This window comes from Phyllostomus discolor, chromosome 7, assembly GCF_004126475.2.
Source record: "Phyllostomus discolor isolate MPI-MPIP mPhyDis1 chromosome 7, mPhyDis1.pri.v3, whole genome shotgun sequence".
Lineage (NCBI taxonomy): Eukaryota > Metazoa > Chordata > Mammalia > Chiroptera > Phyllostomidae > Phyllostomus > Phyllostomus discolor.
Genome location: NC_040909.2, coordinates 4,188,351 through 4,211,240, shown reverse-complemented (window position 1 = coordinate 4,211,240; position 22,890 = coordinate 4,188,351). Strand labels below are relative to the sequence as shown.

The window sequence follows — 22,890 nt, the reverse complement described above, 5'->3', positions numbered from 1 at the left end:
AGCCAAGGAGAAGGCTGGAGGCCTAGAATAAGGGACTGTGGAGACACAGAAGGGACCGGGACACATTTGAAGGGGAGTCGAAGAGGGGAAGAAATTGACAGGGCGCAGGGTGGGGCAGTCATGGCTCCGGACGGGGAGCACTCACAGAGTCAGGGCCGCAAGAGCAGCGCCAGCAGGGGAGTCCGAAGTGTCTAGTGTCAGGGCAGTGTGGGACGCACAGGGCGGGCGGTGGCCGTGTGGGGTCTGGGCCCCTGAAGAGGAGGTATGTGACTAGAGTAGCAAACGCAGGCGTAGCCCGAGCCCTGGGGACCCCCTTGGAGCTGAAGACCGAGCAGTCCAACCAGGCGGGGTAGAAGCAAAGGTTGCTGGACTTTAGGAAAAACACTGAACTGGAAGGGAGTGGCTAACCCGTGGGGAGGGTGCAAGGACCACAGGACCTGGGCTGGGGCTTGGGTAGGCCATACTCCCCGGGGGCCCCATCCTGCCCCTCCTCCATGGATTGGGGTCTGTGTCTGCCCACCTCTGGTAAGCCAGGCCTCCAAGGAGCTGACAGGTTCTCCCTGTTGCCCGGCAACTGCAAGAGCTGTTGGCTGTTGCTAGGAGCAGGCTGGGGAGGCCAGAGGAGGGAGGATCGGCTCTCAAGCATGGGGAGGAGCTGGTGGGGGAAGAGGCAAGCCCTGGAGCTGGTTTGTAGTCTGTGTGGGGACAGGCTGTGTGTGCCCATCTATAGCGGCCTGCGGATTAGAGGCATAAATCAAGCACGCCCTGAGTGTCTGTGTCCCTGGGTGGGCATTAGGTGTCTTCACCGTGTTTGCTGCATGCTTTTGGCGGTGCCTGCCTGAGCTTTGGCTCCAGGAAGCAAGGAGCCTAGAAGGAACCATTGGAGGACTTACAAGCCAAAGGCTCCTCAACAAGGGAGCTCTTCAGATAGAGATACAGAGACACTCCGAGGAGAGCAGACAGCCCGGGGACCCGGAGCTGAAACAAGACGTGTGCCAGGGTGGGAAGGGGGGGGGTCTGTGCTGTAGAAGGGGCTGTGCATGGCCAAGCACTGGTGGTGGCCAGCTCCCCTCCTGGCTTTGTGGGCCTTCCTGGTCTTTGGGCTGGAGTTTCCCCAGCTGTCCCACTAGAAATGCTGCTGTCTCTACCTCACCTTTGCCCAGTCACAGGGTTGCAGCCCTGGTCTAGTGGAAAGGCCATAAGATCATGGCCACTATGTTTCTAGAAGTCAGGTGGCGTCTCTCTCCCTCCTCTCTCTTCTTCTCCTTTGCTTCCCGGTTGCAGAGTTCCAGGCTGGAGTCCAGAATGGCTACCTGCAGGAGGATGCCACCCGGAAGATCAGAGGAGGGTGGATACGTCTTGGAAGACTAGAGAAGGCCCCCCCAGCAAAGGTGAAGAAATGGCAATAGACTTTATTTTTAAATGCAACCCAGAAAGAGAAGGGGCCAAATCCTCCTTAGGACGGAGAAAGCCGCAGTCCAGAGGATCTGGGATCTGTGGGTCCCGAACCAAGTTTATTGGATTCATGAACTTTAACAAGTGAAGAGGACCCGCCTTCTCCACCCTCCTCACGCAACTCGCAGAAGCTCCGAGTTCTGGTTCCCGCGAGGTGCAGCGGATCCTCGCCCTCCCGCGGCAAGATCCTCCCGCCCCCGCCGTCCGGCAGCTGAGCCCCAGGCGCTCCGCACCCAATCCCAGCCAGGCCTCCCGGTAGCCCGCCCTGAGTCCAATCTCTCTGGGCTGGCTTTACCGCTACCGCTCTCTCTTTCTGCGTGGCTCCGCCCCCAGCCCGGCCGGAGCCTGGGCTGCGCCTAACTTCTCCTTTGCTCCGCCCTCGAGCCAATCACCGGCCCAGAATGTCTCATGGCCCCGCCCCTAGGCCCGCCCCGGCCCAGTCCCGGGCCTGGCTCTCTCCAGCCCCACCCCTGGCCCGCCCCGCCGTCGGTGCGCGGAGTCCTGGGAGGCACCGCCCGCAGACGCTCGGAACTACCGACCCGAGAGCTACCCGGAGAGGGCCGGCGGCGGGAGCGGAGTGGGTCGCGCGGGGCCGAGCCGGGCCGGGGGCCGTGTGGGGGCCGGGCGGCGGCCGGGCCGGCGGACGGCGGGATGGGCTGCACCGTGAGCGCCGAGGACAAGGCGGCGGCCGAGCGCTCCAAGATGATCGACAAGAATCTGCGGGAAGACGGAGAGAAGGCAGCGCGGGAGGTGAAGTTGCTGCTGTTGGGTGAGGCCGCGCCCTGCGCCGGGACCCCCGATTCCCGCCCCAAACCCCCAACCAGGACTTTGACTTCCAGGCTCGGGCTTCGAACTCCCACACTCGGCCTGGACTCCCATACCTGGATTTGAACTCCCAGACCTGGCCTGGCCAGGACACCCAACTAATGGTTCAAAACTCTGGGTTGGCCTGGACCTCGGATCCATGGCCCAGACTCTAGATAGATCAGGCCTTCAACTCACCCCACACCCCAAGCCCCAAAGCCAGCCCCTAGCACCTCAACGTAAGGGGCCCAGAACCCTGCTTGGCCATCCGCCCTTGCTGACCAGCCTCGCGGGCCCTCAGACCCCCTGCCCTGTCTTTCTAGCCTTCCCTAGATTTTACCTAAACCCTCAGAACCCCAGCCAGCCCCCACCCTCCGGCACCACCTGTTATCTCCACCTGCACCCCTATTCCCATTGGGCATGAGTATCCCCGGGGCCCCTGCCAGGCCCCCAGCCATTCCCTCCTTTTCCCTCTGTGCCCCATCTCTGCTCTGGACCCTGTATCCACCTGTGCACCCCAACCTCAAGGGACCTCTCAACTGGGAAGCCATGACTGCTCACGAGCCCTCTCTGCAACTGGAACCCTCAAACCTTTAGAGACCCCAGCTCTGTGCTTCTGGCCCACCAGGTCCCTCTCTGCACACATCACCCCTCAAGCCCAGCCGCTCCCCCTCCCTTAAGTCCTCTCCCACACTCTGGCCTTCCCCAGAGCCCCCCCCCACCTCTCTTGCATCGGTGGGCCGGGCTGGGAGGAGAGGGCCTCGACCCCCGAGGGGCTGGACTGAGGCGCCACTGGGCCCGCCGAGGGAGGAGGCCAGGCCTTGGCTTCCCAGGGCGATAGCGATGGCTATCTGTCTCCCGGCCTCGGAGCCCTGTCCGGGCCGGGGAGGGAAGGTCTGGGGAGGAGGAGGGAGTGTGGAGGAGTTTGGGTTGTGAAGCCTTCAAGGCCAGGGAAGATGGTGGCTGCTTGGGAGGTGGGGGAAGTGGAAGTGGTAAGACGGCCGACATGTCGCTGCCCTGGCGGGCCGGCCCAGCAGACCTGCTGACGGCGGCTGGGCTTCCCGCGCCCCTCGGGGCAGAAAGGCCGGGAGTGGGTGGGCCTGTCGGGTCCCAAGGCCCTGTGAGGAGGGAGTCTCGGACCAGCTGGCTGAGGAGTTGGGGTGCCAGATGGGGGTGGGCCTCTGAGGTGGACTCTTGCAAAGACTCTGGGTCCCAAAGCTTTGTCCCCATCCAGCCTCCCGCTGGGAGCAGGTGTGGTGCCTGGTGGCCGTCCGACTTGGGGGAGGTGTCAGGGTTGGGGGAGGGAGGCCCTGCAGCAGCACTGGAGGCCGGATAGTGTATGGGGGGGTGTGGCCCCTCATCCCCAGAGCTGCTGTGGGGTCCCCAGGTTGCGAAAAGTGGAGCTTTTCCTTCTGGGCGTGCGGCCGAGGGACGGCATGTCTTCCGTCATCCGCCCATCTGTTGACTGTCCCTGGGGGCCTGGCCTCGGGGGCACAGCCCTGGAGGTTTCAAAATGGCATCCGCTTCTCCACTGCGGGAGGAAGAGAAGGGGCGGGAAGGGGCGGCGGCCCAGCCTTCTGGGCTGTTTTGCGTCGGGCGCTTGCCTCTTCCTGTCTCTGCTGCGAGTGCGGCAGCGGGTGGGTGTCGCCTCGGTGGAATGCCCGCCCGTCGCCCGCTGCGCCTGGGACGGTGTGTTCAGCACTGCCGCCTCCCCGTTCCTGGCCGGGGGCCTCTGGGCAGCCCCGTCCCAGGCGGATCTGGGCCGTGGCGGGGCCGGGAGCACTAGGCCCCTGGCCTGTTCCGTGTCCCAACCTGACCCCGTCCCACCAGTCTGACTCCTAGGAGCCCAGCTCAGGTGTTGGGCCTAGCCACCCCTCCCACACTGGGCCGGTTTCACCAGGGGCGCAGGGTCCGGCTCAGCATTTTCTAGGCTGGGGAGTCCATCTTAGCATCCTGCCCGTCCTGCTTTGCTTTCTCTGTGAAACGGGCTCCCCGGCTTTGGGCCGAAGTTGTGCCTGGGCCCAGGGTGGGGAGGCTAGGGGCCTCATGGAGGTCCCTGTAGGAGGGCGGGGTGGGCGCTGAGACCCTGCAAAGGATGCACTGCCACGGGCTGGGAGACCAAGCTAAATTCAGGGCCCGACCTGCCCAGCCTGCGAGTGTCCTGGCCGGCCATCCCTTGCCCACCCAGGTGCGGGAGGTGACGGGAGCCTGGCTGGGGCAGCTTCTGAGTGCTGGGCACCCGTCCCACATAGCGGGAAGGACTCTGTCCAGGCAACGGGACTCGGGCTGGGTGATTGCCAGCCCTCCTCCCCAGCCAGAACCGCGCCTGCTGCCCCACCCGCACACTGGCTCCTTGGAGTCGTGGGCAGAGCTGCCAGCGGGACGGCCCTGGCGCTGTCACCTGCACAGAGGCAGATGTGGTGCAGGCTGGTGAGAGGTTTGTTCCTGGCAGCTGGGGGGGGGGGGCAGAGTTGTTGATGCCAGCCCTACTCCAGGGACACCCCCCCCATTATCCCCAAGGGGAATGTGGGGCCTTGGGCTGGGCACTAGCGGGAAGGGAGCCAGAGCCTGTACTTGGGGGCGTCTGATTTCCCACAGGCTTGTGTGGGCAGCCTGCCGGGGGGACAGAGGCAGTGCCCTCGTCGGCCCCGGCACTTTGCATCTGTCTCCCCACTGGTGCTCTCCAGTTCCTGCCTCCTCTTCCAGACTCTGCTCGGGGACCACCGTCCTTGACAGCCCCGTCCCCGAGGCTGGGAAGCACCGCCTCTGGCCCCGGGTGCTCCTGCTTCCCCCATCAGCTTCCCCCATCGGAGCGTGGAGTTCGTCTGGGGCTCCACTGCCTGCCCTCGAGACCTCACGGGTGGGCGGGGCTGAGCCTCCTGCGCCGAGCGTGGAGCCTGGCACCTTTCGGGCGCTTCTTGTCTGTCTGCTCAGTGGAGGGAGAGCTGCTGGTCTGAACTTGGCCTTGAGGAGGGTGGGTAGCTGGAGGAGTAAGATGTGCCTGGCATGTTGTGGGCAGGTGGGAGGGAAGGGCTCTGTAGGGCCCATGACCGGGACTGGGGGGGACGCGGATACTTAGGCTTTTTCCTTCCTGTCTCGCCGAAGGCCGTGCTCGCGCCTCAGGGACAGCAGCCCTCGCCCCACCACGCGAAACTCTCGCTGACCAATCTGCAGCTTGTCCCAGGCGCGGCGCACAGTAGGGACGCCGGCTGTCCCTGTTGGAGAGTGGCTCCGTGTTCCTCCTTCAGCTCAGGCTCTGTGGGGCCTGGTGCAGGCCCGTCTGGCCCCTGGGGTCAGACCAGAGCGGTGCCACAGGAATGCTGTTAGGTTTACCCAGAGCAGAGGAAGGGCGTTCGGTGGCCTTTGTCCTGTCTGCGTCTCTGCGAAGGGCCTGGCCACTGTGGGTGCCTGCTGTGTGTGTGTGTAAAGAACAAGCTATTGGGCATGTGGGGAACAGGGACAAGTCATCCTGGGGCTGCCGCCTGGGGCGGGCTGGCTGGCTGGCTGGGTGGAGTCTAACGGCGCCATGAGAGCGAGTGGGGGGATGCTTCCTGGAGGAGGAGTCCTCTGGGTGGTCTTGGAAAAAGAGCAGCGTTTGCTAGGGCCAGACACTGGGGGCGAAGGGACCAGCTTGGCAAGGGCTGCGCAGTGGTGAGGGCAGAGACTGAGGGGACCTAGCTTAGGTTCCCGAGCCCTTGCGGGGGGGCGGGGTGTTTCCTGGCCTGGGGTAGGAGGGCTCACCCTCCCTGGACCAGCTCCTGGGGTCATCAGATCTGGGTTCGAGTCCCAGCCCCACCTAGTGCGCTGGATGAGAAAGCCAGCCACAGGTGAAGCCCTGGTAGGCTCCCCATCCACAACGCGGGCGCAGCGTGCCTGGCTGCAGCCGCAGGTGTGGTGAGGGCAGCAGCGCCCCGGCGTCTGCAGGTGTGAAACTGGGGCGGGGTGGGGCAGGGTGGGGCGGGGTGGGGAGAGGCCTTCGGTGACTTCTGCAGAGCCGAGGTCGGTAGGGAGGGGTCTCGCTGGCGCAGAGGCTGCCTGGCCCCTGTATGAAGTTCCGGGGGAACCCCCTCCCTTGACCTCAAGCAGCTGCTGACGGCAAGTGGGGAGACAGAGGCGTGCGTGGCGCCACCTAGAGTGACAGGCTGTCCTGGGGACCTTAAGCCCAAACCCTGGGGGCTGAGCGGTCTTCCTGAGGGTCTGGGGACCCGGCCCACCTCCAGCCCCTCTTGTCCCCCCTACAGCCTCTCCATCCAGGCTGGAGCTTATTAGCATTTGAATGGGGGCGGGGCAGCTTGGGCCTCGGAGCCTCTCCTTCCCACCCCTCCCCCAGGCCGGGCTAGGCTTTGTCTTTGAGAGCGGGCTGGGCCGAGAGAGCGAGGCTCTGAGCCACTTCTGAACTCCTCTGCTTGCAGCCTGCCCCTGCCCCGCGCTGGTGGGGGCAGCCTGAGAGTTCTAGGGATGTCCCCGAGCCAGGAGCCTGGGTGAAACCGGGTGGCTTTGCAAAGGAAGTGACGCTGGAGCTCAGCTGAGGGTGTGGGGAGGGTGGGGAGAGAACCCCAGGCGGAGGGCCGCGCGGTGGAGGGGACGGAGAGAAAGAGGCCGTTGTGGTTGGGGGTGGAAGTCAGGGCAGCTGGGAATCGCAGGCCTCCACGCCAGGCCCAGGCGGCCCCGAGCCACCCGTTGTGCCCGAGTCCGGGCCTGGGCTGCCAGATGGGGGCTGGCACGGTCAGGGGCCCCCCGGGCCTGGGCAGCCTGTCAGGTCCGTCCCAGCGGTCCCTCGGCCGCCAGCGCTGCAGGAGCTGGCCCTCGGGTGGCTGGAGCACGCCGGTCCTGTATGCCCTGCCCTGGAGCTCCGTCTCTGGCCCGGCCTCTCGGCCTTTGTCTCCAAGGGCCACCCGTTCTTTTGGCAGGGACAGGGTGGAGGGAGCCTTGTCCACATAAGCTCTTAGCCACTGAGGGACCGAGCCCATGTCCCACTACAGCCTCTGGCAGAGGGCGAGACAGCCTGACCCGGAGCCTGGTGCTGTGGGGGAGGCAGGACTGGGGAGGTGGGGCAGGAGTCCCAGCCTCAGGTTTGGTGGGAGGGAAGTGGTCATCGGGCGCCCCTCCTGGGAGTGCCCTGGGGACCAGGCCCTCCACGGTAGTGGCCCTGGTACCTGAGGCTCTGAGGCATCCTCTCCCTCAGCCTGAGGACCGGGTGGGGCTGCCCCTGGCCCGCTCTGCGAGCCTAGAGCTCTTGTTCTTACTAAACCCCAATCCTTACCCTCACCCCCACCCCAGCACCGCCTCTTGGGGCTGTGGCTATATTGGCGGTTTGGAAGGAATGAGCTCCCCAGATTAAAAGTATATATATATATATATATATATTTAGAGAGAGGGGAAGGGAGGGAGAAGGAGAGGGAGGGAAACACTGATGTGAGAAAGACACATTGACCTGGTTGCCCATCACATTGGGACCAAACCTGTGACCTAGGCACGCGATCTGACTGGGAATGGAACCCTCCACCTTTTGGTTTGCAAGACAGCGCCCGACCAGCTGAGCCACCTGGCCGGGGCTGGGTAACCGAACATTTGCTGGGCACTTCTGCATGCACGTCCGAGGCTTGGCAGCGAGTGCCAGGCCCGTGTGAGCCGGAGCCTGAAGGTGATCGCGGAAAAGGTGTCCTTGTGGCTTGGTGCATTCTGGGGTGTCCGTGGTGGCACCTGTGTCCCGGGCAGGAGGGGGAGGGTGCTGGAGTCTGCGTGGCAGGGCTGGGCCTCTCGGGGAAGTGGTGTCGGCACCAGAGGAAAAGGAGGAAGCAGCTGGAGGAGGAGGAGCCCAAAAGAGGAAGAGGCCAGAGGCCCGCTCCTGCCCTGGGCTGGGAGCAGGAGGGCGAGCCCCATCAACCTGGGGACCCAGCAGGTGAGCCCTAGTGGCTCGGGCTCGCCCGCGCACCCGCCTGGGCTGTGCCTTGCTGGTGCACACGGGGCTGGAGTCGGGGCTGGAGTCGGCCCGGGAGGCTCCGTCCCTCGTCCTGCCCCAGCGAGCCCTGGGCCTAGCATCCCGGGGAAGGTGGCGCCTCCGAGGAGGATTCCAGGCCCCTCCCCTGACCACAGGAAGTGGTGGCTGGGAGAGGGACGCCGGCCGGCGCGCTCGCAGGAAAGCAGAGGGCTGCTCCTGCGTTCCCCAGCGGCCATTGCCCTGCAGAGCCGGAAGGCCGGCCGCAGGACGAGATGAATGCCCGGAAACGGAGCGGCAGCCCCCGGGCTTAGCTCACTCCGGGCTTCCCCTGCCCGGCGGTGGACAGAGGGCCCCTTGGTCCAGACGGAGGAGTCCCCCCTGCTACTACCCCCTGGGCCTGGGGTGCCCTCCCTTGGCCTCTGGGGACGCCAGCAGCTGCCTCTGATTGCGCCTCGACTGTCGAGCAGGGCCGCACTCTCCAGGGCCGTGTCTCACTCAACCCTGGGAGCCTGGGGCTGGCGTCACCCTCGTTTCACTGGCGGGGAAACCGAGCCTGGGGGACAGGACCCGGCTCCCCCTCGGGAGTCGGTGCCCAGCTGGCGAGAAACTGATGAGTCAGGACGGTGGCAGGCACCGCGGGTGCCATGTGTTCTGCGTGTGCCTGGGGGGACCTGCCTCGGGGGCCCCGTTCCTCTTTTGGGAGACTGGAAGGGGACGGTCTGTCCCGGGGGGTGGGCCCCGAGACAGCGCCTGAACCGTTTTCTGCTCAAAGCCAGAAGTCTGCGGGTGGCCACGGGCGGGCGACCTCGCCCTGCCTCCCCTCCCGGCCCATGTCCCCTCCTCGGCAGTGTCCCCTGGGGGCCCCGGCAGGCAGCCGAGCACATCACTGTGCCCTCCCGCTGTGCTTGTTCCCCCCCCCCCACCCCGTGCCAGGCTTAGGGGGTCTGTGCCCGGCCCGAGGCTGTCCGAGTCCCGGGTGGGCCCCCCACTTGGGTGGAAGACGGGGAGTCATCTGCAGGAGAAGGAGAGCGTGTTCCCTCGGAGGGCTCCCCTGTGAGCGCAGGCTGCGGCGGGCTGGTGTGTGGGGCGGCGTGGCGGCAGGGCGTGCCCGGTGTGGGCTGGCCACGGCGAGACAGGTGCCCAGGTGCCGCTCGTGCCCCTCGGCCTCTGCGTCCGAGCTTGGTGGCCTTCCCCTCCCCAGGGGCGCTGCCCTGGGGGGCCCGGCCTCTCTGGGCTGCTAGGCCACACGGAGCAGAGAGCAGGTGTCCTCTTGAGCACTAGAAGCCTTCCATGTGACTCCCGCTGTCCTCTTTCCTCTCTGTGCCCAGTGCTGGGCCCCCGACGCCCTCGGTCTCGGCGTGGTGCCGTGGCTCATGGGCACTGACAAGCTGCTGGCTGGGGCTAGACCCGGGGGCAGTCTGGGGTGAGTGTGGGGTCCTCGGGAGGGCCCAGGGTAGGCCCGGCGCTTGGCACCCTCCCTTGAGGAGGGTGTTTTCCAGGTGGGGCCACTGAGGCCCAGGCACCAGGCATCCCCCCCGGGGCACCCGCAGAGTCTAGGGAGGAGAGCTGGGCTTTAGATTCCTTGGAAACAGCAACGGGATTCCGCACGTGAAGAAGCATCAGGAAGGGGGCTGTGCCTCATGGCCTGGCTCCTTGTGTAACCCGCGCCCTCTCCGGCCTGTCCGGCTCCTGTACCGGCTGACACCGGTGCCCTTAAGGGCCGACAGTGAACGGGTCCCAGGGCCTCCCGGCCGGCCTTCTCACCTACTGCCTGGGTTCCCTCTGCACCACGGGTCCCCCCCACTGAGGGAGACCACCGCCCTGCCCTGGGAATCTCTCTCTGTCACATCTGGCTGGCCCCAGGCCTGCCCCTCCCGCACGGAGAGCTCTGGTTTGGCCGAGGACAGCAGGCTCCAGTGGTGAGAGTGCCCCTGAGGGACATCTGGAACCCCTGCAGGCCGCCCAAGTGGCAGGGATGGGGTGGGGGTTAGGGGGCTGGGTGGGAGTTCTGGGCTTGTCAGGGCCCCTAGGGAAGGCAAGGCCCCCCCACAGGTGGGGTGTCACAGGGCCCACCCGAGACTCCCAGAGTTCCGGACCGTGCTGAGCCTCCTCAGAGGGAGTGAGGGGTGGAACGGAGTAGCACCTGGGGGAAGGAAGCGCCGCCAGGGGCAGGCCTTGGAGGGCCTTTGTCTGGCCGGCCCTCCCCCTCCCCCTCCCGCCCCTTCCCATTGTTCCCCGTGTGCGGTGGCTTGGAGGCAGAGGGCTTCCCAGGCTCAGGAGTGGGTGGTAGGGGGGAGGGCCCAGGCCCCTCCCCCAGAGGCCCCTCGGCTGAGGCTGCTTTTCAGAAACAGATGCTCCCAGCGCCGCCGCCCAGCCCCCACTGCCTCCGCCAGGCCTCCGGCTGCCGGGCTCCCCCTGGTGGCGGCAGGTCCACAACCCCGAGGCTGCAGGGGAGGGGCGGGATCTCCGGGGGCCGAACCTCGGACCGCGCTGGAGACGTGGCACCTTCCTGGGACGGGAGCGGGAAGCGGTGCCAGGGTGCCTTTGGGTGGGCTCGTCGGGGTCACCCCCACCTTCCCCCGTGCCCCACTGGGGTAGGCCAGGCCGGGGCGTTGTGGCAGTGGGGGGCGGGCCTGGCTCTGTGGGTTTTGAGCTGGGCCGCTGCCCAAGTCTACCCTGTGGTCACGGCCACTGCCGCTTCTGAGAGCCTCTGCCCCCGGCCTGCCACGTCAGCTGGCGGTGCTCCCTGTCCCCTCGCGGTCCCGGGGAGCTCACCGGGGCCTCTGCAGAGAGCCTTGCCCCAACCTGCGCGGCCCTCTGAGCGCAGGGCGTCGGTGGACGGTGCTCACTCGCTGTGAGCCCCCTCCTGGCAGGAAGGAGGCCCGGGCTGGGCAGGAGCGCTGGGTCGTGGGGACGGGAAGTGGCGAACTCGGAGCAAAAAGCCAGCGGGGCAGTCAGTGCGCGGCTCTCCCTCCCTCCCGCCCCAGGTTACACAAGCCCCGCAGGGAACCACCGCTGCTGAGTCAGCCCCTCAGCGGCCGGTCATCGCCCTCCCCGTGCTTTGTCTGACGGCCTGAGATGCTCCTTCCGGCGCATCGCCACAGCGGGCCGCTCTGCAGGTTGTGGTTGTAGTGACCCATGCGCCTGGGCAGCCCTGGGCTGCAGGGCTCATTTCGAGCGCTTTGGGGAGATCCGCATCTCCCAGAGGGTAGGGAGTCACGCTAATAACTTTTATCTGACCGCTCCCTGTGCGCCAAGCTCCGTGAGAACAGCCTCCGCTTTCATCCTCGCCCCTCTCCTGGGAGGAGGCAATGGTGGTGTCCTGTTTCACAGACGGGGTGCCAGGACCCATAGGAAGGGGCTGACGCTCTGGGGGGCCTGGGTGCGGGGAGTCCTGGCCCTCCCTCTGGGAGAAGCTCTGAAAGCCAGAGGTGGGCTGGCTGGCCCTTCTAGGCCTGGCAGTCTCTGCAGAGGGTCGCTGAGGCCAGAGAGGACGGCGGCATGTCACGGCCTCCCAGCAGGGCACAGCCTCGTCTGAGTGGGCGGTAGAGGGCCCAGGATGGACAGGCAGTGGTGACCTGAATGCCGGATCCAGCAGCTGGGCCGGTGACTGTGTTGCAGAGGCCCCACTGGCCCTGTTCAGACAGGTGGCCTGGTCCTGTCCCCCTTCCCCATCTGTTCCCTCCTCTGCTGGGGCTTCCGCGCTCCCAGAGTGGAAGCAGATGTTCTCACGCAGCCGCTGCCACCCAGCACATCAGGGCAATTACTGCTCCCCCGCTGGGGCCCGGCAGCTGCGCCCTGGGGCAGGGGCTGCAGCGCTGGCTCCCTGGGTGAGAGGAGGCGTGGCCCAGCGGGAACGCTGCCGGCCACCCCGGAGCCTCTGCGGGCTCCTCTGGTCTCACGCAGCTGGACACGGAGTGCCTGGGGGGGCCCTCTATGGCAGGAGGCTCCGCCGCCTTCTGTTGAGGTCCCCTCCCCTGCACCTTCGCAGCAATCTGGAGCCAGTGAGTCAAGCCCCCTCCTCCCAGGGGAAGGGACAGAGCTGTGGGGGGCACCAAGTGCCCAGGATCAGCAAGGCACAAACACCCTTTGATTTTTTTTTTTAAGATTTTATTTGTTTATTTTTAGAGAGCGGGGGGAGAGAGAAAGAGAGAGAGAAACCAATGTGCGGTTGCTGGGGGCCTGGCCAGGCATGTGCCCTGACTGGGAATCGAACCTGCGATGCTTTGGTTCGCAGCTCGCGCTCAATCCACTGAGCTACGCCAGCCAGGGCGTCGCAAACACCCTTTGACCCTATATGACAGGGAGTGCCTCAGGCCACGATGGAAAAGGGGGCCCACTGGAGGGGTGACTGGGGAGACCGGTGGGCTGCCCAAGAACCAGGGCCCTTGTCCAACCTGTTTCCACCGGGGGTCAGGCTGTGGTCCCACCCACCTCGGCCTCTGGCCCCCCCATCTGCCCTAGCTGCTCCTAGACCCTGCCCCTGATTCTGAGCCTGTGGTTCCCGGCTCCCTGCCTGGCCGCCAGCCCATGCTCTTGTCCTACTACTCCGTCCCGCCTGAGTCCAGGGACGAGGGCTCTGTGACCTTGGTTTGTCCACCTGTCAAATGGGGGTCTTTCTGCAGTGACCCCTGCTCGGGGCAGAGAATGGCCTCCTAACTCTTAGAGTGTGAGACCAAGGGAGACTGAGGCTCACAGGGGAAGCGGGCCGTCAGCCAGCTGGGGCGGGGAGCAGGCATCCTGGCCCTAGCCCGGCTTGCCAGGTGCTGCCCACCTCAGTGTAGGCCCAGCCTGCCCCCCCCGCCCCTGCTAGGAAAATCAGGGAGATGCAAAGTGAGGCTGTGCTGTGTTCCTTGTCGCTGGGCAGGGCCACCACCTGGCCCATACCGCTTACCCAAGGGCCAGGCAGGGCAGCTGGTGCTTCCGGGGTGCAAGGGTCCCAAAGTTACACAAGGACAACCCTCACCCTGACCTCTGGTGCCCGGTGCCCTGGAGAGCTGTCACTCTGAGTGTGGGTTCACCCGGTGGGGTTTGTGGGGTTGGTCTGGCCCGTTCCTGCACACCCTTGACCCCCGATGCCCCGCCAGGCCCCCGACCCTGGCCGAGATTCCGTGGCTCCTGGTTCCTCCCCTGCCCACGGTACGCTCCCTCCTTCTGCTCTGCAGGACACGCGCCTGGGTGGGAAGGACACTCGGGCGGTCACTAGGCCCTCTCCCCACGTCCCTGCTCAGCAGGTGGGGTGTGAGTGTGCTGGGTCCTGGCTGCTCCTGGGCTGTGTGCCATGGGGGTGGGGGGCTGCCCCCTGAGCCCCGCCCGTGCCCAGCGGCATACCCCCAGCACCCCGGCTGGACCAACAGACAGGCTCGCTGCCTCCCTGCACGTCTGTCACTCCCAGTGCTCGTCGGTCCTGGGAAGCAGGCCCGGGGCAGCCAGAAGCCCGTGGTTCCCGGCAGCTGGTGGCGCCTGCGAGGAGAGCCCAGACCCTCCTCAGGGAGACCACTGGGCTGGGGGCATACCCAGGGCCACCCCTCTGGGGGCACAGCTGCACCTCAGCCTTTCCTGGTAACATGCAGATCAGGGGTACAAGGTGGGGCAGGTGTGGGTGGGCGGGGTCTGCTGCTGTGTGGAGGGCGGAGGGCGCTGCAGACTCGGCAGCACGGAGTGAGCCCAGGGTCTGGCCGCAGTGCAGGGCTCTTGGGGCGGCTTAGAGGCACTGCCCGGCGGGCCAGGTGGGCCGCACGGGACCACACCCTGTGGCCGCCGCCTCTCGGTGTCCTCCCTCCCTTGTCAGGAGGGGAGAGAGCTGAACTGCCCCGCCAGGCGGCTGTGGGGTTTGGGTACCAGTGGACGTGATTGGTGCAGAGCGGCATGCGACAGAGCGGGCACCCCCCAGCCTTGGCCACCGTGGTCACTGTCGTGCCGTGTGTGCTGCTCAGGCCAGTTTGTGTGTGAGCCACTTTGTCCTCCAGGGTGTGTTTCCCCGGTGTCATCAGTCCCTGAGTCTGGCCCACCCGCCAAGCCCCCCTCACCCCCCCCACCGAGCTGTGCAGAGCGGGCCACACGCCTGGGTCAGGTGTGCCCGGCAGTGCGGGCAGAAAGGCCCGTGGGTGGCAAGAGGCAGGCCTGGCATGTGCAGCCGCGACCAGCAGTGGTGGGGCCGGAGCGGTGGGGACGGTGGGCAAAGGCTCGGGGCGAGAGGGGCCCCGCCCCCGCCCGTCGGTCCCCTGGTCCCCAGGCTCCCCTGCACAGACCCCCAGGCGAACGCAGCTTCCCGAGTGGCGCCCTCCAGTCTGGCTCTGTGTGCGGCCGGGAGCGGAGCTGGGAACTGGCTGTTTTCTCACAGCCCCCCCCTCAGGGGCTGAGCCATAATTTGAGACGGGCCGGGCGGGCCGGGCGGGCCGGGCGTCCTGGTCCCACATGCTCCCTGCCCTTCCGAATCCCGACTGCGCGGTCTCGGGGCCCGACTTGACTTCTCCGGGCCGCCCTGTCCTCGTCTGTCCAACGGGACAGGGGCCGTGTCTCCTCGTGTCTGTGTGTCTGCCGTGGCCCTCACGGGAGGCGCTGGCCGCGGGGAAGTACGGGCGGCTCTGCCAGGCCAGTGGAGCCCCTTGTCGGTGCGGCGTGCACACGGGCGTGTGTGTGTGTGTGTGTGTGTCACACTGCCCGCCTCCCAGGGCCCGGTCCCCATCTGCTCAGGGCAGACCTGGGCCCAGCAGACCAAGGGCTTGGCCTTGGGCCACGTCTGGAAGGCAAGAGCGTGAGGCCGTGCCCACCCCAGGCCCCTGGCAGCTCCGGCTGAGCGGGAGGAGGCCTGCTGCCCCATGGGCGAGCTTGGGGCGCCTTCCCGCCAGCTCTGCCCGGGCCCCGTGCTGCTGGCGAGCGCCAGCCACAGAGCCCAAGTGTGTGAGGACGGGGCGACTTCTGCAAGCGCGACCCCAGGCTCCAGCCAGAGCCCCTGGGCTCAGGCAGGCGGTAGAGGGGCACGGCGGGCTGTGGAGCTTGTGAGAGGCCAAGGTCCTGGGAGAGTCGGGGACCTTGGCTGTCTCGGTTGCCTTGGCCGCCGTGGCCCCTGCCAGCCACAGCCCTGGTGGCTCCACCGCCGGCCAGGCCCGACCACACCGCTGTCCAGAGGTGCGGTCAGTCGGGTGGGGCGGGTGCTGCCTGCAGGAGTGCGGGGTAGCTGGGCAGCCCCCGGCCGGCCCCCTGACCGCCTGTGCCCTTCTTCCAGGTGCGGGCGAGTCGGGGAAGAGCACCATCGTCAAGCAGATGAAGTAAGTGCTGGGTGCGGAGGCGGCCGGCCGTCCGTCCTCAGGGCCCAGTGGGTTGGGGGCGGTTTTGTCCTCTCCCAAGTACGTCCCTGCAGGGCCCAACAGCCCCACGCGGCCACGTGTGGCCCCTGTGGCCTGTACACACTGACCCCTGACCCCCGGCTGCCAGGATCATCCACGAGGACGGCTACTCGGAGGAGGAATGCCGGCAGTACCGGGCGGTCGTCTACAGCAACACCATCCAGTCCATCATGGCCATCGTCAAGGCCATGAGCAACCTGCAGATTGACTTTGCCGATCAGTCCCGCCAGGTATGTGGGCTCCCCCGGACGGCTGCCTGCCTCCCAAACGGAGGGCAAGCCGAGTCCTGGGAAACCTGAGGATTCCCCGGCCAGGGGCCCGTTCCGGAGGCCTCCCTGCCCCCGACAGGTGGGGCGGGGGCGCGCCCCTGCGACGGGCTGACCGCCCGCTGCTGTGCCCAGGATGACGCCAAGCAGCTGTTCGCACTGGCCAGCGCGGCCGAGGAGCAGGGCGTGCTCCCCGAGGACCTGTCCAGCATCATCCGGAGGCTCTGGGCCGACCACGGCGTGCAGGCCTGCTTCAGCCGCTCCCGGGAGTACCAGCTCAACGACTCCGCCGCCTAGTGAGTGCCCGGGCCGGGCGGGGCGGCCGCGGGCGGGGCTGAGGGCCCGCAGGAGCACCCTCGGGAGCCTGCCGCTAGTCCCTGGGGCTGGTGACTGGCAGCCGGGGCCCTAGCGGGCCAGGGTTTGGGTCGGAAGGCACGGTCCCTCAAGGCCGGGAGGTCCCCGGCCTGGTGCTCAGTTGGCTAGAGCGTCGCCCCGATACGCCCAGGTGGAGGGTTTGACTCCTGGTCGGGGCACGTGTGAGAGTCAACCAGTGCACACCTCAGTAAGTGGGGCAGCAAGTTGATGTTCCTTTCTTCTCTCTCTCTCTTTCTCTCTAAAAAATCAATTAAACCCCAGCTGGTGTGGCTCAGAGGACTGAGCCCCGGCCTGTGAACCAAAGGGTCACTGGATCGATTCCCAGTCAGGGCACATGCCTGGGTTGCAGGCCAGGTCCCCAGTGGGGGGCATGCAAGAGGCAACCGCATATTGATGTTTCTCTTTCTCTCTTTCCCCTTCCTTGCCCCTCTCTCTCTAAAAATAAATACATGAAGTCTTTTTTTTAAAGATTTTACTTATTTATTTTAGAGAGGGAAGGGGGGGAGAAAGAGAGAGAGAGAAACATCAATGTGCGGTTGCTGGGGGCCATGGCCTGCAACCTAGGCATGTGCCCTGACTGGGAATCGAACCTGCGAGGCTTTGGTTCGCAGCCCGAGCTCAATCCACTGAGCTACGCCAGCCAGGGCTGAAATCTTTTTTAAAAATCAGTTAAAAAACAAAAAAGGCCAGGCAGGGTGGCTCATAGAGCCCATCTCCCCTGGCCTGTCGTGTCTCATCTGCCCTCACACACAACCACTCTGAAGACACATTTGCCGCCACCTGCTCCGTGCCAGGTTCTGTGCAAGGCTTTGGGGATATGGGGGTGGGGTGGGGTGGAGCAGACAGATCCCCAAGCAGTGACAACGTACGGTGTCCGTGTTCTGATGGGTCAGTGTTGGGGTAGGTCCAGGGAGGCACTGTCGTGGTGGCGCTCTGAACTCGACTTAGTGGGGAGGTACGGGAAAGGCCCTCGGGCAGGGGCACGGCGTGGGCCGGCGCCCGGGTGGGAGAGTGCTGGCGGGGCGTGAGGTCACAGCGGGGGGTTCGTGCTGTCTAGGGAGGGAGACACCAGGGGGAGGGGTGGCCTGGGAGGTGACAGGTGTGTGTGGGTTGCAGCCCAGGACTTCAGCTCTGACTCTTGCTGGCTCCTAGCTGAGCCCAGGACTCAGGTGGGCAATCACAGGGGGCCCGGGAGTCCCAGCGGCCCCGCCCACAGGGAGATGCCCTGACCTCCATCCCTGAGGTGCCTGCCTTACGTCGAGCCTGGTGCGGGGTGCTGAGTACCCCACGGGAATAGCACAGACAGGCTGGCGGCCAGCGCTGATGGCTGCAGGGCTCTGGGGGACACCCACGGGTCCTGGATGGTGCCACCCAGATAGGCTGCCGACCCTGGACTCCCCCCTCCCCTCTCCTCCCTCCCTGCTCAAGCCCATCACCTTTGTCTGCCAGTCAAATCCTGAGCCCGTCCGGCAAGGGGCGGGACCTCAGGAAGGTGGGTGGGAGGCGGTCGTGCCTGGCCGTGGTTCCTGAGCCCCGCCCCAGTTACACGGATGGCCTCCCCCAGCTCAGGACCGAAGGAGGACGAGGACAGGCCGAGGTCTGAGCCCCCTTGTGAGCGCACTCCCCCTCAGGAGCTGTGCGGCCAGTCACGCACGGGGGCGTCCAGACCTCGGTGCTGCCCCTCACAGAGGCCGAGGAGGCCCGGCACCAGCAGAGCGTGTGGGTCCGAGAGGCGGGGAGGTGAGCCCTGTCCACCACTGCCACCTCAGGGCCAAGGCCTCTCAAGGAGGGTGGGCACAGAGCCACCTTCCAGGCCACTCACCCCGCCCCCCTCGTCCCATTCTTCACTCCCCGCCAGGCACCTGCTGTGTGCCCCGTGCCCTTCCTGTGGGGGCTCAGCAGGGACCATGGGCCCTGCTCTCCTGGGCAGGTTTCCACCGTGACGGGATCGCCCAGGGTGGGAATGGATTGGGATGCCACAGGGGGCAGGAGCGTGCACCCCCTCCCTTCGAAGCCATCCTCCCTGGCTGCCACGGGGCAGGGAGCCCCCTGGGCGAGCCTCCGTGCTGCGGAGAAGGGAGAGACTGGCGTGGAACCACCATGGGGCCTCCAGGCCGGAGGCTCTCGGTAGGGGGCGGGACTTGGTATGGAGGTCACAGCCCATGCGTCACGGTCCCCCATGGCCCTTCCTGTTTTTCTGTTCTGTCTCTGTGTCTCTGAGGTCATTTCCCTCTGGCCAAGCTGCTGGTGGCAGCCGAAGGCTGGCCCCGGCTGCCGTGCCCCAAGAGTGAGGCGTCGGCACAGCAGGCATTGGGCGGCCGCCGGGAGGCCTGGGCCCAGCCCCCAGAGCACACTGGGGTTACTGAGGCAGGCCACAGCGCTGGCCCCGGGGCCCCACCGGGGAGGTTCGGTATTATATTAATTAAGGGAGCTGGTAATGTGGAGCCCCTGGGACCTCTGCCAAGCAGGCATCCTCCCCTGAGGAGCCCAAGTTTTATTGGGTGCTGGGCAAAGAGCCCACTGGGGCCAGCAGGCCCCAACCTGCCCAGCCCCGAGTCAAGGGACACGCCGGGTTGCTCTGTGGCTGACGCCATAATTGCGCCGATTAGCATCCCAAACGCCTCACTGAAGAGCTCCCCTGCCCCCTCCCGCCCCCCTCCCCTGCAGCTCCCCTACGCTGGATCCTGCCCAAGGCGGGGCCTGACTCGGGCTGGGGGGACTTCACTGCCCCCTGGGCCTGAGCCGCAGGTGGGACGGGTTTTCTCATCCGAGCCATGAACGCAATAATGCAGGGTCTGTGTGAGAAGGCCCGGGGCTGGCCTCCGTTGACCTGCCCCCCATCCCCCCCCCCCCCCCCCCCCGCAGCTACCTGAACGACCTGGAGCGCATCGCGCAGAGCGACTACGTCCCCACGCAGCAGGATGTGCTGCGGACCCGCGTGAAGACCACGGGCATTGTGGAGACCCACTTCACCTTCAAGGACTTGCACTTCAAGTGAGTGGGCAGGGTGCGGAGGCGGGACCTGCCGGCCTTCGAGGTGCCAGAGGGAGGGACCTCCCTCCCGGGCCGGCTCGTGGCTGTGTTGGGGGTGAGGGGCTCGTCCAGGCCCCCCGCCCCACTCCAAGGCCCCCGAGGCCATGCCTTTGCCAGCAGCTCCCGTCCTCTGCGGTGCCTGCCCGCGTGGTCACGGCCGGCCCTGCTGACCAGCCCCGATCCTGCCGGGCCAGACTCTCCCTAGCCCGGAGCCAGGGGGATGGGGGACAAGTGTGGAGGGTTCTGTGAATGAAGGCTGTCCCACTCTGCTGAGCAGGCCTCTGTCCTCGGGTGGCCAGCCTGTGAAATGGGGCGGGGAGCCTCTCCCAGAACCCTGTTCTCTGGAGTAAGGCAACCCCGTGTCCCCAGGATGTTCGATGTGGGCGGGCAGCGGTCTGAGCGGAAGAAGTGGATCCACTGCTTTGAGGGCGTCACGGCCATCATCTTCTGCGTGGCCTTGAGCGCCTATGACCTGGTGCTGGCCGAGGACGAGGAGATGGTGAGGGGCTCAGAGGCCGTGGTCCTTGCCCGGGCGGGGTGGGGCGGGGCCAGGCAGGGGGCGGGGCCGAGCAAGGGGGCGGGCTGTACCGGTGCAGTCTGACCGCTCTGCCCCGCCCCGCCCTCAGAACCGCATGCACGAGAGCATGAAGCTCTTCGACAGCATCTGCAACAACAAGTGGTTCACGGACACGTCCATCATCCTCTTCCTCAACAAGAAGGACCTGTTCGAGGAGAAGATCACACACAGCCCCCTGACCATCTGCTTCCCCGAGTACACAGGTGTGGGGGCCGGGCCTGTGGGGCGGGGTGGTGGCGACCAGGTGGCCCGCGAGCGCCCCCTGCTGGACAGAAGTGGCGCCCTTGGTCCCACTGGTGCTTCCTGGGCACATGTGCGGCCCTTCTTCCTTCCCACCCTGGGCTGTGGACCCCATATACGTGCATGGGGGCATCACCCTCTGCACACACAGATGTGTGTGTGCACTCACAATACAGTCATCCTACGCTGGCTGGTGTGGCTCAGTGGATTGAGTGCCGGCCTGCAAACCGAAAGGTCACCGGTTCGATTCAGGTCAGGGCACATCCTGGGGTTGCAGGCCAGGTCCCCCGTTGGGGGCACGTGAGAGGCAACTGATTGATGTATCTCTTGCACATCGATGTTTCTCTCCCTCTCTCCCTCCCTCCCCTTCTCTCTAAAAATAAATGAGTCAAGCCTTACCCAACAACGACAACACAGCCGTCCTGTGTACACCGCACACGCCCCACACGCCCGTCGGTGCCCGTGGGGCCGGCCCGCCTGCCGCCCACGCGGCGCCGGTCCCCACGCTCTGTCCCCCGCAGGCGCCAACAAGTACGACGAGGCGTCCAGCTACATCCAGAGCAAGTTCGAGGACCTCAACAAGCGCAAGGACACCAAGGAGATCTACACGCACTTCACGTGCGCCACCGACACCAAGAACGTGCAGTTCGTGTTCGACGCCGTCACCGACGTCATCATCAAGAACAACCTGAAGGACTGCGGCCTCTTCTGAGGGGCCGCCCGCCTGGCAGGACGGTGAGCCAGAGGGGGGCCCGGCGGGCAGCTGGGGGGGGGGGTCACTGTGGGGCCGCTGAGCCCAGAGAAGGGGCAGAGAGGGCAGGGACCCCGAGTGCCCGCAGGAGAGCAGAGGACAAAGGTCACGTGGGCTGCTGAGGCAGGAGGGCCGCGGAGTGGAGGGCGCAGAGGAGCTGGCACAGGCGGGGCCGGGCTCTGTTCTGCCCCGAGGTCCAGGCGGCAGGAGCGCCCGGCTGGCCGACCTTCCTGGGAAAAAACTCACTTCCTCACCCACAGCCCGCTGGCCTGCCCTGAAGGAGGCTGGGTGACCCGGGGGCCTCACCACCTGCCACTCAGTGTGGGCAGCTCTGTGCTCCTCCCTGAGGGTCCTGGGGAAGGGGGGCAGGACTGTGCCACTACTCAGGCCCCCTCCCCCACGTAACCCAGCCTCTGGCTCCTGGGTGGTAGCAAGAGGGTGGAAGAAAAGGACAGGGTCATGGTCTAGGAAGGCGGAGGGGGAGTCACACATGGCTGGCTCCCAACCTATCACTGTCCCCCACCACCAGGGCCACCGCCGACTCTGCGCCCCCCAGCCTGAGGAAGACGGGGACAAGAGGACCACGCTCTCCACCTGTCCCCCCACGCCCCCGGCCGCTTTTCTCCTCTCTCTCTGTTCTTGGCTCCCCCCACTCCCCCTCCCTCAGTTCCAGAGGCTCGGGGGAGGGGTTGCCACAGGCCTCCCTGTCCGAAGCCCACTCTTGCCCCAGGTGCTGGGGATGGCCTCGGCACCCCCTTCCTGGGCGTCCGTTCTGGTTTTAACCCTTGTCGTGTTCTGTGACGGGGGAGGGGAGCACATTCTGAGTCTCCCAAGACCTGTGTCTGGAGGGGCACCCACTTCTCCAGCCTGGGACCCCTGGCTTCGCCCAACACCAGCCCCTGACCCAGCCCAAGTCCAAAATGTTTACAGGGAGCCTCCCGCCCACCCCCCGCCCCACCGCTCGGAGGCCCCAAAGGAAAAGCACAAGAAGCGTGTGACGCCACCGTTCCTGGAGACCACAGTTTGCCTGCTCGTTCTCGTAGCTTTTTAAAAAAAACAAACAAACAGGAAGTAAAGGAAAAAAACCTGCAAACCTAGAACACTTTTTAGTGAAAAACTATTTAAAACTGTCTGATCCTGACCAGACCAGCTCCCACCCAGCCCCATTCCAGCGATTCCGTGCCTTGAGTGTGTCCGCGTGTTTACACCCGCCCACTCCTGCTGGCGCCCACGCGGGCCGCGCCCCCGCTCTGCCCTCCACACCGCGGGCCCGGGGGCTGTTCCAGACAACCGCCGAAGTCTTGGAAGGCCGCCCCAGCAGCCCTGGGCCCCGGCTCCATTAACCTACACGTAGCTCCTTAGCGCTAACCTAGGAACCACCGCTGCCTGCTGAGGGGCCGCGTCCCTCATGCCCTCCCCCCAGGTCGGGCGTTGAACACTTCCTTGCTTTTTTCACGTTTTATGGAATTGTTCACCTGGTTTGAAATAATAAAATGTAGAAAGAAAAATACCAAGAACTGCTTGACTTTCTCTGGGGAGAGGGGTGCCGAGCCCTCGCTGTGACAGTGCCCCCAGGACTTGGCCCTGGGTCACCACACTCGGGCCCAGTCCTCTGCCTCAGGTTTCCCACAGGGACCAGTCTGGCCTGCTGGGGCCTGTACCCCTGCCCCCTCCTCCCCGCACCTCCCCCTGCATTGCTGAGATTGCTGCATTGCTGGGCCTGCCTTCAGGCCTTGCTGGATAGGGCGGCAGGGGGCAGGTTTCTTAAGGAGCTGTTCTAAGGACTCAGCCACACTGGGGGCGGGAGGGGTGACCCACGAGTCCTGTGTGGGAGGCAGTGCTCTGAGCTCCCAGGCCCACAGGCAGTATCCCTGCGGTCCCACAGCCAGGGGAGGTGGGCTGCAGCCCCCGCACGCCCTCCTGTCTCCCGGTCTGACGTGCTGCCCAGAGCCCTTGGGCTGCACTAAACAAAGTTGGGGGTAGTGTGGGCCTTTGCCACAGAGGTCCGCCTCCAAACTTGATGTAAGGGACAGATGGGGAGCTAGGTGCCACTGAGGCAGCGTGGGCGGCTGCAGCGCTTCAACTAACTGCATTGGGAC

At 66.1% G+C, this 22,890-nt stretch overlaps 1 protein-coding gene across 2 annotated transcripts; it reads left to right on the top strand.

Annotated features, from left to right (window-relative positions):
- Positions 1 to 1,993: 1,993 nt before the first annotated feature.
- Positions 1,994 to 22,299, top strand: GNAI2 (G protein subunit alpha i2). 2 transcript variants are annotated; one of them, XM_036030302.1, is made up of 9 exons: positions 1,995 to 2,224; positions 15,429 to 15,471; positions 15,638 to 15,779; positions 15,951 to 16,111; positions 19,056 to 19,184; positions 19,593 to 19,722; positions 19,850 to 20,003; positions 20,562 to 20,775; positions 21,321 to 22,299. In XM_036030302.1, exons 1-8 carry the CDS (start codon positions 2,107 to 2,109, stop codon positions 20,750 to 20,752), a joined length of 1,068 nt encoding a protein of 355 aa, XP_035886195.1. In that variant the 5' UTR covers positions 1,995 to 2,106; the 3' UTR covers positions 20,753 to 20,775; positions 21,321 to 22,299. The 2 variants fall into 2 exon arrangements, with proteins under 2 accessions (XP_028373726.1, XP_035886195.1); XM_028517925.2 differs by lacking the exon at positions 21,321 to 22,299 and having other exon boundaries at positions 1,994 to 2,224; positions 20,562 to 20,776.
- The last annotated feature ends 591 nt before the right edge of the window (positions 22,300 to 22,890 follow it).

Coding starts and splice junctions, on each gene's coding strand:
- GNAI2 (XM_036030302.1), top strand. CDS start 2,107: ATGGGCTGCACCGTGAGCGCCGAGGACAAGGCGGCGGCCGAGCGCTCC. Junction 2,225..15,428: donor GGTGAAGTTGCTGCTGTTGG/GTGAGGCCGCGC, acceptor CCCTTCTTCCAG/GTGCGGGCGAGTCGGGGAAG. Junction 20,004..20,561: donor CTGCTTCCCCGAGTACACAG/GTGTGGGGGCCG, acceptor TGTCCCCCGCAG/GCGCCAACAAGTACGACGAG.